We start from the raw sequence: 18,958 nt of genomic DNA on the forward strand, positions 1-18,958 counted from the left end.
TTCAATGCTTATACCGGCCTGGAGGCTGAGATCCCAGATGTGTTGATTCCAGATTTAGGTGATTTTGTCCCAATTTGTTGTAGAATACCACGAAGCAACAAGGATGAAAAAAGAAAAATAAATGTATGGGGAAGAAAGCTCCTGGCGTTTTGTGGGGAACATGGTCTGATGATTGCGAATGGTAGGTTTGGGAAGGATAAGGGTAGGGGCGAGTTCACTTGCCTTTCGGGTCCAACTCCAAGTGTCGTAGATTATGTGCTAATTAATACGCAACTTGTACCTGAATCAATAAATATGGGAGTATTAGATTTAGTTGGATCTGATCATAGAGCTATTATGCTTGAGGTGAAGATTGGGCAGTTTGCGAAACACGGTTCACGACTAAGAAATTTCTATAATGCGGATTATAGAAAAATAGGTTTAGGAAAACGAATTAGAAATGATTTAACAGATAAAGATATTGAGGCATTTAGAAGGGAGCTATTGGACTCGCATGTAAAAAATAATTTGAAAGCGTTAGAAGACAATGAAAAAGATGCACATAGTGTAATTATGCTGTTAAATGAAATAATGGGCAGTTGTGCAGAATCATGTGGCCTAACTAAAAAATTAAAAAAGAATGAGGGATATTTTGACTTGGATTGCAAGTTAATGAAAGAAGAAGCAAAATATTTATTAAATCGTTTGAATGAATTTGATAGCGCGGAAGATCAAAGTATAAATTGGCTAATTATAAAGATAAAAGAAGAGAATATAAAAGTTTAATAAAAAGAAAAAAAAAAGAGTACGAGCATAAGAAGAAACTGGATATCGCTGATGATTTTAGAAATAAAGATTTTAAAAAGTTTTGGGGCTATATAAAGAATGATAGTGGAAGGAGAAATGTTAATACCCAGGCTGTTCCGGAAGCTGATTCATGGCCTGATTACCTAAATAATTTAGAAGGTGTTTGTGCAGATCTTCAGGAGGTAGCGCATACCCCAGAGATGGTTATTTATCCCATGAGAGAACATGATTACGATTTAGTGGGTGATGTGAATGGCCAAGAGATTAAGTCAATATTTAAGAAGTTAAAAGGTGGTACTGCTGCGGGTGTTGATGGTATACCAATATTGTTATTTAAGAATTTTCTTTCCATTTTGATACCGATAATTGTTCTTCTTTGTAATAAGGTGTTAAGGTCAGGGCAATGGCCAAGCGCTTGGAAGACATCATTGTTTATACCACTTTATAAGAGAGGAAACCCGAAGGCTCATGAAAATTATCGTTTAATAGCACTTGTCCCTGCTTTAAGTAAGGTTTTGGAGAAAATATTAGATACCAGGATTTCCAATTGGTTAAATACAAATAATTTAATACATGAGGAACAAGGGGGTTTCAGGACAGGGTATGGGACGACAGATAGTGTGTTTATTTTAAAGGCATTAATAGATAAATATGGAAAGGGTAAAACTTGTCTTTATGTGGGATTTCTGGATCTCCATTAGGCTTTTGATAGTGTCGACAGAGAGTTATTGAAGGATGCCATGCTAAATATTGGCCTTCCCCATTCATTTGTTAGATTGATAGTGAGCATGTATACTTGTGTGAGTGGAATCATTCAAGTTGGTAATAGGTTTTCGAAGCTTTTTGATATTAAGCGGGGAGTAAAACAGGGCAGCACCCTTTCACCTAAGTTATTTAATATTTTTATTAATGATGTTGTTAATTTTCTAGAGAATAGATGGGCTCCGAAAGTTAGCCTAGGGACTCAAAAACTATCTCTCTTATTATTTGCAGATGATATTGCTTTGGTGGCTAATAAACCGCAAGATCTACAGACTCTTTTGAATCTCATAGAAGAATATTTGCATATAAAAAAGTTAAGGCTGAATACTGAAAAGAGCGAAGTTGTTATTTTTAAAAAAAGGAAGGTTGGGGACGATGAAAAATATACGTTTAAATTTAATAATAAGGAACTATTTATAAGTAAAAGAATAAAATATTTAGGCTTTATCTTATCGGAAAATGGAAGCCTAAGGAGTCATGTTGATGAAATAATTAAGAGAGGTAGGGTGGCCATGTCAGCTATATTTAGAAACCCGACGATAATGGGGATCAAAAACCTAAAAATGCATAAAAGAATATTTAACACAAAAATTTTACCCGTAATAGAATATGGAGCAGAGATATGGGGTGGAGAAACGGTGCAGCAACTGGAGTCCCTTCAGCTCCAGTATTATAAAAGAGTGTTTGGTTTACATCAGACAACTCATTCACAGATTCTGAAAGGTGATATGGGCCTGTTTTCTTTAAAGCTACGTAGGTATATTTTAATGCTTAGATTCTGGTTGAAGTTAACTAAGAGTAATGAAGATAGACTAGTAAGAGTGGCATATGAAGAGATGTTGAAATGTGGTTTAAAAACCTCGTGGCCATCCCAAATTAAATCATTACTAGAAAAAATAGGAATGCCTTATTTATGGAATAATGGTCTTTGCTCTCGCGATGTACCAGCAAATTTAGAAAGCCAGGTACGATTTATATTAGAGAGTCAGGAAATTCAGCATTGGCAAGGGCTGGTTCTTGATTCTACAACCCTACAACATTATAATCAGGCAAAACCTAGTTTTGGGGAGGAAGTTTATTTTAAACTTAATTTACCGGCTATGATTCTACGTCGTTGGATTCAGCTTAGGGCAAATTGTCTTCCAATCCAGAACAGGCAAAAAACGTTCGACAAAAATAAAATGATAGTTGGTCCTGATAGGCGGTATCTTTGTCCTCTTTGTAAAGATGATGATGAAGACTTGGATCATTTTCTCCGGAAATGCCCGGTGCTCTTGGATTTACGGGAAATTTATTTGCATGGGATTAATTTGATGCTTCCGGGTATTCTACAAAATAGTAACCCAACCACAATATTTCGAGTGGGAGTATATATAGAAAAATCTTTAATAAGAAGAAAAAGTTTTATATGATTAATTTCTTTTGTAGTTAGATTAGGTACTTTTTGCGTTGAATTCTGTTTTTTTTGTGCGTGTTCGTACTGTTGTTAATTTCCTTGCTTGTCTGTTATTTATTTATATTTTGTGTGTATATGGCCCACGGGTTTTTGAAATACACTTATCTATCTATCTATCTATCTATCTATAGTATTCTTCAAAAATGGTTAAACTATTGAACTTAGATATTAAAATTTTACTCTGATTTTGTAAATTGCATTGTGCTGGATTGCTTGTACAGACTTTAGGTAGTTTGTTCTTTTATCTTGCTAGCAAAAAATCTTAAAATTTATTTAATTAAATTATTCTTAATTTTGATTCAGTTTTTAAAAAACTTCGGAACATATTTGAGTTTTGAATTTTTCGGTTTCTCCTCTAGCTACAAGTATTAATATTAATTTTGTGGTATCGTATTATGTTTGTTGATGTTTTTTATATTTGCTTTGTGTACTTTCTATTTTGTTTGTTTTTACTTTCTTTGTCAGTGCCCTGTCCTTTTTTTGACTGGTTTTCAATAAACAAATAAAACTAAATATTCATAGTTGTTTATTGATCTTTGGGTCAATTGTTGTTTTTTTGTCACTTTTCCTATTTTATCATTGTCTTAGTCTTTTTTCTAAAACTCGTTTCCCCATAAATCTAATAATTCCCCATATATATATATATATATATATATATATATATATATATATATATATATATATATATTAGCCTTGAAAAATGCTCTTTCTCCAGAAGGAGTGACTGGAATTGTTAAGAATACTCGGAGAGGAATAAAAAAAAGTTTGGAAATGCTGTTCCCCTACCATTAATGAATAAAATTCTAACATTTTAAGCAGATTTTCAAAAAATCAAAACATTTTCAATTTTAAAAATAATTATTTGTTAATAAAGGTCATGTAATATAATTAGCGCTAACCTTAATAAACACTTTTAGGGCATAAAAACAGAAAAAAGTGAATACTCTTTTATGTTGATAAAAAAATAAACTAACTTCGACTGTGAAAGTACTCCAAGTAAATACTTGCGTCATATTGTTAAATGAAAATATTTTTAAGGTTTATAGCTGACTAGAAATTTGCACTTATTTTGAAAAATGATATATAATGAAAAGAGAAATCACCAATGCTACAGCACAAACACACACACACAAAAAAAAAAAAAAAAAAAAAAAAAAAAAAAAAAAAAAAAAAAAAAAAAAAAAAAAAAAAAAAAAAAAAAGGAGACAGAAGAAGAAAAGGAAGACTGTTTTCCTAAATTAGTGATTAATATAGACCAGCACTTGAATGAGGCCTTAACCCTACTCATCCATACAATCACATAGGTCAAACAGCATAGCCACAAACAATCAACCATAAAGAATAATCCATGGACAGGCAGTCATGTCGTCAATAAGTATAAGTCGTCATTTACCAAACAATAGAAAAAATAATTCAGAGGCAACACCCAACATAAGGGCTCATCAGGAGAATACACTGGCCTATATAGGGTTTCGCCACTCTAAATTCTCTACCCAGCACAGTGTGTTTTGGCTACCACAGAATATCCATGGCTTCCCCACGTCAGGTATCAGTCCCAAAATACATGTCTATGAAAAAAAAACAGCAAAGGTAAAACAACCAAGTAAAACCAAAACAAGCTTATCCTGTTAATATATCCCTCCCTTTAGCAACAATAGGTAAACTAAATATTATAAATTTTACCAAATCACAAATATTAACACATTGCAAAAAACCTGGATGAACTAAACAATTATAGAATTCATCTTTACCATGTGGCTAATTTTTTAGAAAATCCGCTCAATTAGAAACACAATTCAAAATAAATGGCGCTGTGACAATATTTCTCGAACCTCCGAAATTAGTTAAAAATTTCTTTAAGTATTTCTAGATAATTCTTTTGATATTTATTCAAAAGTTCGTTATAATGAAAACTAAATTTTTTAAATTGCCAAGTTAATTTATTTGCAGAAAAACCTCTTGATATCAATTTTTGGCTTAAGATTTTACATCTATTTTTAAAATCAATATAATTACTACAAATCCTTGCATAACGAAGTAACTGTGAGAAAAACGCTGAATATGTGATATTTGAGTGTATATTACTTTCAGGGAATGGGAAACTAATCACTTCAAAATCAAAATCATCCGTTTTATTATACATTTTAAAACTTAATTTATTATTATCACAAATATTAATATTTAAATCTAAGAAATGATCTTCATGACCAGCGCCATGACTAGGCTCAAGAATAAGCTCTGATGGATATATATTTTTAGAAATATCAATGAAATCCTTACAATTTAAGACCAAAATATCATCTAAATATCTTTTATTATTTGACAAAGCATGTTTTAAATTAATTGGATTATTCTTATCCATCATATATTTATATTCTAGTTGACTTAAAAACAAGTCAGCTATAAATGGGCTGGCATTCCCCCCATGGGAATTCCCATAATTTGCTTGTACAAATCACCCCCAAATCTTATATAAGTATTGTATAAAACAAATTCCAATAACTCAAGAATCATATCCAAGCTGTAACATCTCAAGTTAACTGTAGTATTAAAGCAGTTTGTCCATATAGCTTTTTTATTATAAATGTCTATTTTTAAGAACCTTTTACTAGATAAGAGGAAAGATTTCTTTATAACAGTTTTTAAATTATCAAACACTAAATTAAGTGATAAATTAGTATACATTGTCGCAAAATCGAAAGACTCAATTCTTTTAGCTGAAACCATTGTTAAAGAATCTATCACCTGCAGTGAATTATTAACACTCCAATATGGATTAAAATTCGAAAATTTTTTAATACCAGAACAATAGGTTTTAAGTTTATTTACAATTTCCTTTAAAATTAAAGAGAGGTCAGTAGCAGCAATGCGGGTTGGACATTTAGCTGCTCCAGCAATATACCGTGGTTTAGGGGGATTCTTATGAAATTTTACAGTCCAATATAGGAAAGGGAACTTTTTATCATTGTCATTTATTTTAATATTAAAATTTTTAAAAAGTATTTCTTCAGTCTTTTCAATTAAATTCTCATCCTCTATATTTACCTTTTCGTAAACATTAGTTGTGCATAACTCCCTTTTTAAGATATCACAATACAGCTTCTGACAAATTATGGCAAAATTATTATTAGCTTTATCCACTGGCACAATTACAAATTCATTCTTTAGATTAGCAATTGCTTGTTTAATCTTCGCATTATAAAATAATGATTTAGTGTTACTATTTTTTAAGTTAGAATATATTTTATTTCTTACTCTACTAATAATTAAATTCTTCCAACTTTGAAAACTCTCTTTATTTTTATTCTCTTTCTTACACCACTTATCAATAAATAAATCAAAATCATTTTCCAAGCCATCAAGAACACTCGATGGTTTCAGATGATGAGAAAGACGGAAATTAGCCCCTTTATTCATTATAATTTGAAGATCATCATGCTTTATTATTGACAAGTCCCCTGTTATAACATGTTTGTAAGTAGGATTTACAAATGGGCCAAGTTGCTTACAATTACAAACCGGTTTCCAATTTATATCACTATCTAGTTTTTTTAGTATTAAATTATAATTAAAAATAATTTGCCCAATAGTTTTTGAAAATTTATAAGTTAAAAATTAATTTATAATCCAGAAAAGTTTGATTAAATTCCTCTTGGATAAATTATTTAGACACTTTATTACAGAAATCATACCCCTAGATTCAAGTAGCTGGCATAGAACTATAGAAGCATATGTACATCTAATTCATTTTTTCTATTATTTTTCCTATGTCCTCTCGATCGTTTTTTACGTTTAGTAGGACAAGTAAAAGAAGGATGGTCCATAAAACCATCAATACATTTAACAACAACATGAGACATGTCACCATATTTTGCTACACGATCATTTAGCCCAAAAGGATAAGCTGTACCAAGAGTATGGATCCAGAAATCCTCCTGTTTACGTAGTCTATTATTCTTCTCTTCTTTATTTAAATTTTCTAATTCTAAATTTTCTAAAATTGTGACAGTTATATCTGATATGGAACATTTACCATTATTACAATGTTGAACTAGATAGTTATTAGTTTTTTCATTATTAACTGTTGTCTTATGTTATCCACTTCTGTTTCTTTTCCAGGACTTGCATACAAATCCATCTTTATGTAGCACAACAAACTGGTCAGTTGAGGAAACTGAATTAAATGGAGTTAATTCAATTGTGCCATCTGAAGGAAACATTTTGGAAAAGCAAACTGCATTGAGCAGACTAAAAAATCCTATTCGTAGGCGAGTGCATGTTCCTAGAATTCCTCCTTGTGAATTTGAATTTGTCATGTATATGGTGGACAAATACAATGATGATTATGAGGTATTAATTTTGGCATTGCGGTAGTATTAGCTAATCTAATTAGAAAACTTTCCGCTATGGATTTTTTATTGCTACTGGACTTTCCTAAATAAGCTGGAATATGCAAATGTTGGCTTTTGAAATGTTCTACCATTGCGATTCTTTGTGTGACTACATGAAGGATCGTATCTTCCCAAAATTTGGGTAAAGAGGGGAGGGGGGTCGGATTTTATGTAGCGTATGCCCTAGATTTTCAACATATTACCTGATGTAAGATTCGAAATAAAGTTTATTTTGTAAAGTTAAATACCCCAAAATGGTTATTGTTGAAGATGCATCTTGTCCATTCTCCTTTTGATTATAAAAACAAGGATTAAGACCAAAAATGACAGCAGACTTAATAGTAATAGACTTCAATAATAGAGTCAATGTCCTACTATTGCCAATGGTGTAGAGTAAATCCCCGAGCTTGAGAAAATCAGTCAAGCTATTTTCTAGCCCCCAAATCTGCTACCAATAATAAGATACTTCATAGTTACAAATCAACTATAACTTGGAAGGTCAACGCGTATTTTTGTGGAGGGAGGGGGCCTAAAGCCCTTGAAAGAGCGGTTAAAGTATAAAGCTTTAATGTCTGCCATAAAGTATATTTTAAACCCACGTGGAGGATTGGGGAGTTTATCCCCTAGTTGTGCATCATAAACGTAAAGCATATCGTTCTTGATTTGGGTGGAAAGACGTCAGAACGAAGGATTAAAAGGAAACTGCACCTTCATGGGAGGGTTAATGAATGACGATTTGAATAGATGGGATTGGAGAAGGAGCGTGTGCAGCTGTGTTTCCTTCAGGTGACTCGATGCTGAGGTGAGTCGTTGGTTGCAGGGCCGTGTCCAGAATTCTTTTTTGTGGAGGGGGTTTAAAAAAACGCACGAAAAAATTTGTTTATATTAGTTTTTGCTACGTTTTACCAGCCGAACATACATTTTAGGGGGGGGGGGGGCTCAAACATCCTAACTCCCCTGGATACGACCTTGGTTAGTAGTAATAGTAATCTGGATTGTGGCGGAAGCAACCACTTCCATTTTCAAAATGTAAGATTCAGTGAAAATGGCTAGGTTTTTGGGGGAATAAAATTTTATTTTGGTGAAAAAAAAATAGTTATGAAGAAAAATATATTCTTATCTTTTACGGTCAAAGTTGTTTTTAATTAGATGTCCTTTTTTTGATTGTTTGTAATCCAGTGTTACCATTTAATGCTAAATAGTTTTTTAAAAAAAGACACTAGACAAATTTGGCTAAGCTATTCTTGTCAAATGTTTTCTACAGAATGTGTCTTCGCCCTGTTAATAGGCACAATCTTCATTACCAAACCAAGAACTTTTGTTAAAATTTAATTTAAAGATAGTAGAAACACTGACTGGAACTGTCTTTCGTTAATCTACATCCTTGGTGGAATGTTGGTTTTTATAGCCTTGATAGTAATTTATATTCAAGATTTTCACTGGAGTCACATAAGAGTCTTTGCGTAAGAGTAACTGGCTTTAGCTGGCTGGTAAGTAAGGTTCACTCCTGTAGTTTTGCCTAGTTTCCCTTTTTTTATTAAACATAAATGTGTTTTATTAAACCCACGTGTACATAATGCGTTTTGATTCAGTTCAGCACGCCCCTCACCATTCCCTGAAAGTTTTACTAAAACCTTCTTTATCTTTAGTAATAACAGTAGTCGTACTACCAAAAGTAACAGTAGGAGCATTGGGATCAGTATGAGTAATAGAACATATTAGGTTTCGCGATAAATTAGGCTGCTCTCTCTTTCCAATAGGAGTAGTCTTCAGTCTAATCTACATCTAACTCCTTGCTTCCCTAGTCAGAGAAAAAAAGAAGTTTGATGACCGTGAAAAAGACATGTTAAACTATTGCCTTGGTTCTCTGAAAAGCATTAATTAATTTATGGTTCACCGTGGCTCTGGCTTAATGGTCAAATGCGACCACTTTTGTCTCTAAACTTCCTGACATCTTTTCATGCACTTTCGGCGCCATTATCTTCGGAATTTGCATCTACGTCTATCTAATTACACTACGTGTAACAGAAAAAAGGAAATTATTTTCAAATTTTTTATATTAAGGCTTTAAAAAACACAGATATGTTTGATATAACTGTTAGAAAATTTCTGCTGTATATAATTATCTACTACTCTCTACTCATAATTAACTATTTTCCTCTGTCCAAATGGCACCCATGAACAGTAGGTACGAGGGAAGAAGCTGGTGAAGTTAATTGGTGAAGGTGAAGCGGAACATTTGTGTATTTATAATGATTGTTCTTCATTTTCAAGGCATGTTTTTCGCCATGATACTAGCCACGTGACTGACATGCCATGATACTGACATGTGACGTGAAGGCGTGACTGGTCATGATACTAGTGCTTTAAAATTGGAGATTTGACGATTTTTTTTTTTTTAATTTAAAAAACATACAACTTTGACAGTTAAAATAAAGAAAATTGTGAGGAAGGAAAAACGAGGATAATTCCAGCCAGTGAAAAAAAGGAAGGATGAATATGCAGATATTTTGGTTGAGACCTTTGCTCGACCGCTCTCAGTCACGAAAGTAAATAAAGAGTTAAAAAATATAGATAGAAATCCTAAGGACTAAATGAAAACAAAACAAATTAAAAAAACAATGAAAGGGTAACTAAATGAAAGCTTCAAACATTAAACGACTAGGTAAACCTGGGAAAGTCACTTTTCGTAAAGCCTTTTTGAACGCCAATTGCTTACCAGGTATGGTATTATCAGAAATTGGTTTAAAATAGCAATTTGCTAATAGTTATAATAGAAAGGATCAGAGTCTATAAGTTTATTATAAATCGGGCTGAGGCAAGTATCACTGGTAGCTCTAGTGAGGATGACTTTTTAGTATATATATTTTGTTACTCTCAAACGCCTCCTTGAAAACTTGCATGAAACCTGTAACAATGGCAATAATGTAAGCGTTCTCAAATAAAATGAAGTGGTAAGGGCTATTATAAACGTGTTGAGCAAAGGTGGAATCAAAAGTTTCAAGTCTTTGGTGTAGCCTCATGTCTTTGTCTATTGCTAATTTGTTCTCCGGTTACCTCTCTTCTGGCTATCTGCGGGTCATTTAAACACAAATACTACCATTTTAACATGGGATTTGAAATACAGCACTACCCAAAAGTTAGCTAGTTCTATCCTTCCAGAAGTTGAGAGTTCTATAGTTTATTAAGACCCTTAAATGTGACATTGATGCTTTTTTTATTCTTTCTAGTTATTTACTTAATTTTAGAAGAACAGATAAAACAGTGTAGTTTTTCTTACCGTCCAACGACGAGGTGTTTTCATTTATGGGTTGAGGTTTTTCTAAACCTTTTGTCTAACAAACCCCAGTAAATTAATGGGATACCAAATAAAAGAAAGTTCCCAATCGGCAATGGGCTAATTAAAATAAAGTGGGATAAAACTAAAGGGATTGCTAATAAAATGTCCTTGAGATAGTTCAGTTCTAGGAGTAGGATATATTTTTAGCGTTCGATGAACTGAGGATATAACCACTCCTCCTTTTACGCAAGGAAATCAGAAACTCAAGGCTAAGAGGCCTTATAAAAATTAAAACGTCTAGAAAGGGTAGTTTGTATTCTAGTTCTAAGATGAACTGAAAGTTAGATTTCAACGTATTTACATATGTCAAGAAGGTGTTAAATGATGTTTCTCCATGTCCCCATGCAGAAATAACGTCATAAAAATTATTGAAACAATAGGAAAAATTAAGGTTAGAGTTCAACACATTAAGATACGTCAAAATGTCTTAAATGACGTCTCTCCATGTCCCCATACAGAAATAATGTCAATAAAAATAACTGAAACAATAGGGGAAGTAAAACAGTAACTGAAACAATAGGGAAAACTAAAGGTTCAACGTTTAAGATATGTCAAAAAGGTTTTAAATAATAGAACGTCTCTCCATGTCCCCATACAAAAATAACGTCATAAAAATAACTGAAACAATAGGGGAAGTCATCTAAGACAGTGGAATTTGTTTAAACCTTAAATAAATATTTCAGCTTCGAAGTTCAACTTCGCTGAAGGTACATCAGCACCCATTCAAAAAAGTGATTTCCTTCTTGCTCAAGTCAGGGTACTGTAAGTCTTCTCTAGGTGGTTTTCGTCCATGGTGATTCCAATGGTGTTTATTTTGTTTCAGTCCGATGCTTTTTTTTTAGAGATTTCAGGCTATTTTTCAAAATATCCATTTATTCGCTTTTGAAATAACTTTTTACAGTCAAAACTAAACGAGATATCATCCATCTGAATCAGCTACAAATGGGCATTCTTTTTCTCAGTAGCCAGTTTTAATATCTAGTTACCAGGAGCCATTGTTCGTTATTTACTAGGGGCCAGCAGCTACGGACACTATGTTAAATAGAAACGTTCCTACTATATAATAGGGGTCCGTATAATTCACAGGTATGAATTTTAACGTTATGAAAGAATCTAAAAGGTAATTAGGTAGGTAGGTTTTATTTTTATCCACAATATAAACATAAATAAAAATGACAACACTAATAAAGTATTGCAGCAAAAAGAAAGTCCTAAGGACTTGTGCTGCAAATTCATATTATGATTATAAGTCCATAACATCTCATGATTATCCACCTAGCCTATCTTATATAAAACAAGAGCTAAGAGCTCATATGGCACTCATGACGAGGTCGGAAGAGCCAAGAGCTCATATGATATGAGCTCTAGAATCAATAGATTCCTTTAAAAGGAAAATCAGAGGCTCTGAGTCACGAGGTCCCTCTAAATATTAAAATTCATTAAGATCCGATCACCCACTCGCAAGTTAAAAATACTTTAATTTTTCGTCTCCCTTCTGCCCCCCAGATGATCAAATCGGGAAAAACGACTTTATCAAGTCAATTTGTGCAGCTCCCTGACACGCCTACCAATGTTCATCATCCTAGCACGTCCAGAAGCACCAAACTTGCCAAAGCACTGAACCCCACCACCTAACTCCACCAAAGAGAGCGGATCCAGTCCAGTTACGTCAGTCACGTATCTACGACATTTATAAGCTTTTCCAAGATTTCCAGTTTCCCCCTCCAACTCTCCCCAATGTCAAAAGATCTGGTTGGGATTTGAAATTAGGAGTTCCTTCTAAATATCAAATTTCATTAAGATCTGGCCACCAATTCTTAAGTTAAAAATACCTCATTTTTTCTGATTTGTCCAAATTAACAACCCCTCAGCTCTCTCAAAGAGAACGGATCCGTACCAGTTGTGTCAATATCGTATCTATATCTTGTGCTTATTCTTCCCATCAAGTTTCATCCCGATCTCTCTACTCTAAGGTTTTTCCGGTTTCCAAGATTTCTGTTTCCCCCCTCCAACCCTCTATGTCCCCGGATCCGATTCGAATTGAAAATGAAGCATCTGAGACATAAGATTCTTCTATATATCAAATTTCATTAAGATCCGATCACCCATTCGTCAGACACCTTGATTTTCACGTTTTCCAAGAATTCCGGTTTCTCCCTCAAACTCTCTTCAGTGTCACCGGATCTGGTCGAGATTTAAAATGAGAGTTCTAAAGCACGAGATCCTTCTAGATATCAAATTTCATTAAGATCTGATTACCCGTTCGTAAGTTACTAATACCTAATTTTTTCTAATTTTTCCGAACTACTCCCCCCCCCCCCCCCCCAACTCCACCAAAGAGAGCGGATCTGGTCCGGTTATGTCAGTCACCTATCTTGGACTTGGGCTTATTCTTTCCACCAAGTTTCATCCTGATCTCTCCGCTTTAAGCGTTTTCCAAGATTTCCGGTCCCCCCCCCCTAATGACACTGGATCTGGTCGGGATTTAAAATAAGAGTTTCGATATCCTTCTAAACATCAAATTTCATTAAGATCTGATCACTCATTCGTAAGTTAAAAATACCTCTTTTTTTAATTTTTTCGAATTAACCATCCTCGCCCAACTCCCTCAAAGAGAGCGGACCCGTTCCGGTTATTTCAATCACGTATCTAAGACTTACGAGTATTTTTTACCACCAAGTTTCATCCTGATCCCTCCATTCTAAGCGTTTTCCAAGATTTTAGGTCCCCCCCGAACTCCCCCCCAATGTCATCGGATCCGGTCAGGATTTAAAATAAGAGCTCTGAGGCACGATATCCTTCCAAATATCAAATTTCATTAAGATCCGATCACTCCTTCGTAAGTTAAAAATACTTCATTTTTCCAATTTTTCAGAATTATCCCCCCCCCCAACTCCCCCAAAGAGAGTGGATCCGTTCCGGTTATATCAATCACGTATCTATGAGTTTTGCTTATTTTTCCCACCAAATTTCATCCCGATCCCTCAACTCTAAGCGTTTTCCGAGATTTTAGGTTCCCCCCTCAATTCCCCCCAATGTCACCGGTCCAGTTGGGATTTAAAATAAGAGCTCTGAGACACGATATTCTTCCAAACTTCAAGTTTCATTAAGATCCGAACACTCCTTCGTAAGTTGAAAATACTTCATTTTTTTCTAATTTTCAGATTTAACCCCCCCCCCCCCCCCGCTCCTCCAAACAGAGCAAATCCGTTCCAGTTATGTCAATCACGTATCTAGAACTTCTGCTTATTTTTCCCACCAAGTTTCATCCCGACCCCTCCATTCTAAGCGTTTTCCAAGATTTTAGGTCCCCCCTAACTCCCCCCAATGTCACCGGGTCTGGTCGGATTTAAAATAAGAGCTCTGAGACACGATATCCTTCCAAACATCAAATCAAACAGTTCGTGGTAACGAACTGTAGTAAGGAGCGACCCGGCTCAATAGTAACCGAAACTCTAAAGAATGGAATTTTGATACCAATAGTTACATCAAAAGAATCGTATTTTAATGCTGATTTTAAACATTTAAGTGTCATCAAGGTCAGTTATACCCATCAAAAGCTACGAGCCTGAGAAAATTTGCCTCATTTTAGAAAATAGGGGGAAACACCCCCTAAAAGTCATACAATCTTAACGAAAATCACAACATTAAATTCAGCGTATCAGAGAACCTTTTTGTAGAAGTTTCAAGCTCCTATCTACAAAAATGTGGAATTTCGCATTTTTTGCCAGAAGACAGATCACGGATGCGTGTTTATTTGTTTTTTTTTGTTTGTTTTTTTGTTGTTGTTTTTTCCCAGGGGTGATCGTATCGACTGAGTTGTCCTAGAATGTCGCGAGAGGGCTCATTCTAATGGAAATTAAAAGCTCTAGTGCCCTTTTTAAGTGACCGAAAGAGGGAGGGGGGACCTAGGCCCCCTCCCACACTAATTTTTCCCAAAAGTCACCGGATCAAAATTCTGAGATAGCCATTTTATTCACCATAGTCGAAAAACCTAATAACCATGCCTTTAGGGACGACTTACTCCCCCGCAGTCCTTGTGGGAGGGGCTGCAAGTTACAAACTTTGACCTGTGTTTACATATAGTAATGGTTACTGGGAAGTATACAGACGTTTTCAGGGTTTTTTTTTGTTTAGGGGGAGATTTGAGGGGGGGTTACGTGGGAGGATATTTCCATGGAGAAACTTGTCATGGGGGAAGAGAATTTCAATGAAGAGGGCGCAGGATTTTCTAGCATTATTTGAAAAAACAATGAAAAAATAAGTATGAAAAGTTTTTTCTACTGAAAGTAAGGAGCAGCATTAAAACTTAAAACGAACAAAAATTACTCCGTATATGAAAGGGGCTTTTCCTCCTCAACGCCCCGCTCTTTACGCAAAAGTTTCTTACTGCTTTAAAAATAGAGTTAAGAGAAAGAGTCGAACTTTAGCGTAAAGAGCGGGGCGTTGAGGAGGAAAAGTCCCTTTGATATACGGAGTAATTTCTGTTCGTTTAAGTTTTAATGTTGCTCCTTACTTTCATTTAAAAAATCTATTTTTTTTTTATATAATTTCACTAAGGTCCCATCACCCGTTTGTAAGTTAAAAATACTTCATTTTTTCTATTTTTCCGAATTAATCGACCCCGCAATCTCCCCCCCACAAGATGGTCAAATCACGAAACCGACTATTTCTAACTTAATCTGGTATGGTCCCTGATACGCCTGCCAAATTTCATCGTCCTAGCTTACCTGGAAGTACCTAAAGTAGCAAAACCGGGACAGACAGACCGACAGTATTTGCGATCGCTATATATCACTTGGTTAATACCAAGTGCCATAAAAACAACAACACATACAAATGAACACAATGCAATAAAATAATCCTATTAAATATTATTTACCGGTTTCAGCCGGTTTCACCGGTTACAAGTTTACACATTTTAAAGAAGATATGTTTGATTATTTTGAGGAGGGCACAGCCCCTTTCATATGTAGAATATTTTCTGTAATTTTTAAGTTTTAATGTCGCTCCTTATTTTCAGTTAAAAAACATGTTTTTTTTTAAGTTTCATTTCTGAACGTTTTTGAATTAATGCAGGTTTTGAGTTTGGTTCACCGTGCATGAAAAATTAAAACAAAATACGCATATTAATTTAGGATCAATTTAGCTCTGGGATATATAGGAATAGTTTGCTGTCCTTGTGAGTGTCTATATATTTGCTATTTTGTCTTTTTCTTTCTCATACATTTATGTCAAATAAAACTGTATTATTCAGTCAAATTTGTAGTTTCCTAGATTTTTTTTTTATTCTTCGAACAAAAAAAAAGTTTTTATTTTTTCTCCTTTTTGAGCTTTTGAGAATTTGATATACATTCTGTATCCCCGAATTACTCCACTGTGTTTCCCTTTCATTCAACAGAACTCACGCTCTCCGAATGCAGTAAAAACACGTAACTACACACATAAAAGTACAAATAATATAAAATATGTAATAATATGAAATAAAAAACATGTAAAAAATAGACATCCGTTGAAATTCAAACAGCAAGACTAGAAATGGAGTTGAAATTTTCCTCTTTTTTTATTGGTTATTTCTTTTAGCCGTCATATTATGTGAACCTACAGCAAAAAATTGGATAAATCTAATAAAAACTTTAAAAGTGCTTTTTTTTTAAAACACTGCTGAGTAAACCAGGGGCTGTGGTATCTTGTATCTGTATCTCTCTTTTTCTTTTAGGCCATGGCTATGGATAAGAAGAACATCTATCAAGAAACACCGAGTGTCATTAGAAAAAGAATTCAAAAAGTTTTGTCCTTGCCTGACCTTCAAGTAAAATATCTCAAAAAGAGAGGAATTATTCCTGAAGGGGAAAAGACTCCGAAAAGAGTCCCTGAAAAAGTAATGAAACGTTGGCAACGCTGGGAAGCAACCAAACGTTATTTGATAAAGGAGCAGAAAGCGTTTGAAGAAAAAATTGACTTAAAAGACAGACAAAGAAGAGAGAAGAGAATGTTAGAGAAAAAAATGGCAAAAAATGCGCAAGTTGCAATTTGAGATACAGTAGTAGCTGCAAGTTGAGAGTTTGAAATACATTTTCTATCTTTCTTTTTTTTTGGTTTCGACTTTTTTTTCAAATTAGGATTTTCATTGGTATGGCTTCATGTAGTAAACCATTTTTACCCAAAATGTTTTTACCTGCTGCTGAAGACCGGTTTTACCTACTAAGATGCTCGTTTTATAGCTCATAAGGTTCGTGATTCTGAGAGGTGGTAGCGCCCTTGACAAAAATGTGCCATATGAGACAAGTCCCCCCCCTAAAAAAAATCAATTAAGATTAACTGCAAAAACTTAATGTCTAGGCGCTTGAAACATCTTCTTATGTACGATTAACAGAACTATAATAGATACAAAAAGATTAGCATTTTTTTTTGGGCGAAGATTAAAAGCTTTAAACATGTCATGTGGTTATATATCACCTGATTTTACAAAATAGATTTATGTTTTTTTTTTTTTTTATATCCAGTTTTTAGGTAGAATAAATACCGAGAATACCATAAAAATACCAAAGGTATCGTTAATGCCTATCATTTACTGAATGTCACTAATGACAATTAATTTCTTAATAAATTAGACTAGTCTGTCGTTCCACCAATGGGAGAAGGCTTTAATTTCATCCTAATAAAACTGCTGCAAGTTTTGAGATGATGAAAAAAAAACTCCTGATGAGCCTGATTCCCTGATTCCCTGATGGGCCTAAAATCTTTTTTTGCATTTTATTTTGTCATCAAAAAATAGATCTTCTGTATTCTAATCGCCAACGCAGGTAAAATCTGTTTTACGCAATTCTCTTGTGCCTTTTCCTTTAAAATAGCCACTTTCAAGACAAGAAGTTGTAACGTTACTTTATGAAATTTCAAGTTTAAAAAAAAGTAGAATACAAGGAGGCAAACAATCCTTATTTTGAGGTGTGTTTTTACTTCTCATAATACCAAACAAAAAGTCACCATCATAACAAAGACTACTGAAAAAAAATGAATATGGATTGACAGTTGAATATATATAATTATATTTATTCCAGAAAGCTTTATTATTTTTTTGTTTGTTAAATAAAAAAAGAGAGAAAACATTTAAATGAATTTTGTTTTCGCTGTAGTGGAAACTATGTTCTGGTCTTTAGAAGATAGATTGAGGGGGTTGTCAGCCCAACTCTTCTTATTTTCTGCTCGTTTTGAGGTTGACTCGGTCATTTACTGTAATTTCTGCTTGTTTTGGTTTTTATTTATTTATTTAATGTGATTTATGGTAGTTTTATGTTTGAAGAATTATTTGAATTTATTTTTCCTCATCTTTGGTTTAACGTAGCTCTTTAATTTTCTTAGAAAAACTTCTTTTGTGGAGGAAGTTTTTTTTATTAATTTCTACTCGTTTTTAATTGACATAGTCTTCTTCAATAATTATGGAACATATATTTTAAATATTTTCAGTCTTCTCCATAAAATATTAAAGGAAAAGGGAAACGGAGTGACCCCGATCAGCCTTACTTCACCATTCCTGAAAATCATGGAAAGGGTCATAGTGGAAAAGTTAAACTCGCACCTCGAATTTAACAACCTCATCCCAAATCATCAGCATGGCTTCCGTAATCGTTCTACTGTTTTGCAACTAGTAGTGATACACGACTACTTCCAGTCTGCCCTGGACCATGGGATTTTAATAGATATTATCCTAATCGATTTACTTAAGGCCTTCGACCGAATATCGTTGCGAAAATTCATCTACTGCCTAGATGTCTATTGAATCAAGGGAAAGCTAAAAAATTGGCTCTCAGCATTCTTCGATGATAAAAAAAAATAGCAGTCAAGGTTGCAGACACACTATCCACATGGATAGATGCAACCAGTGGCGTCCCACAAGGTATTGTTCTCGGCCCAGTCTTGTTCGTCATGTACATAGACATTTGCATAAATACCATTTTCCAAACCGACTTAGGCCTGTTTGCAGACGATACGAAGCTCATGGGAGAAGCTAGTGCATCATCACCAATCCAAAGCGACTTGGACGCCCAGACAGAGAAGCTCGAAGAATGGGAACTTTCACCAAATGTAGCAAAATGCTCTGTCGTCCATCTTGGCCACCCAATCCGAAGTACTCATACAAAATGAAAGGTATCGACCTGACAAAATCTACATGTGAAAAGGACCTAGGTGTAATTCTGAGCTTGGACCTCAAACCAGAAAAGT

The 18,958-nt window shown here is 34.1% G+C and overlaps 1 protein-coding gene across 1 annotated transcript in view; it reads left to right on the plus strand.

The window, feature by feature from the left end:
• Positions 1 to 16,827, plus strand: part of LOC136024757 (nucleolar protein 16-like) — a 33,378-nt gene extending 16,551 nt beyond the window's left edge. Inside the window, exons 3-4 of the mRNA XM_065700208.1 lie at positions 7,124 to 7,354; positions 16,455 to 16,827. Of these exons, the coding sequence (XP_065556280.1) occupies positions 7,124 to 7,354; positions 16,455 to 16,772 (549 nt within the window). The 3' untranslated portion in view covers positions 16,773 to 16,827. The remainder of the gene's footprint in view (positions 1 to 7,123; positions 7,355 to 16,454) is intronic.
• Positions 16,828 to 18,958: the final 2,131 nt, after the last annotated feature.

Source organism: Artemia franciscana, chromosome 3 (assembly GCF_032884065.1).
Source record: "Artemia franciscana chromosome 3, ASM3288406v1, whole genome shotgun sequence".
In the NCBI taxonomy this organism is placed as follows: domain Eukaryota; kingdom Metazoa; phylum Arthropoda; class Branchiopoda; order Anostraca; family Artemiidae; genus Artemia; species Artemia franciscana.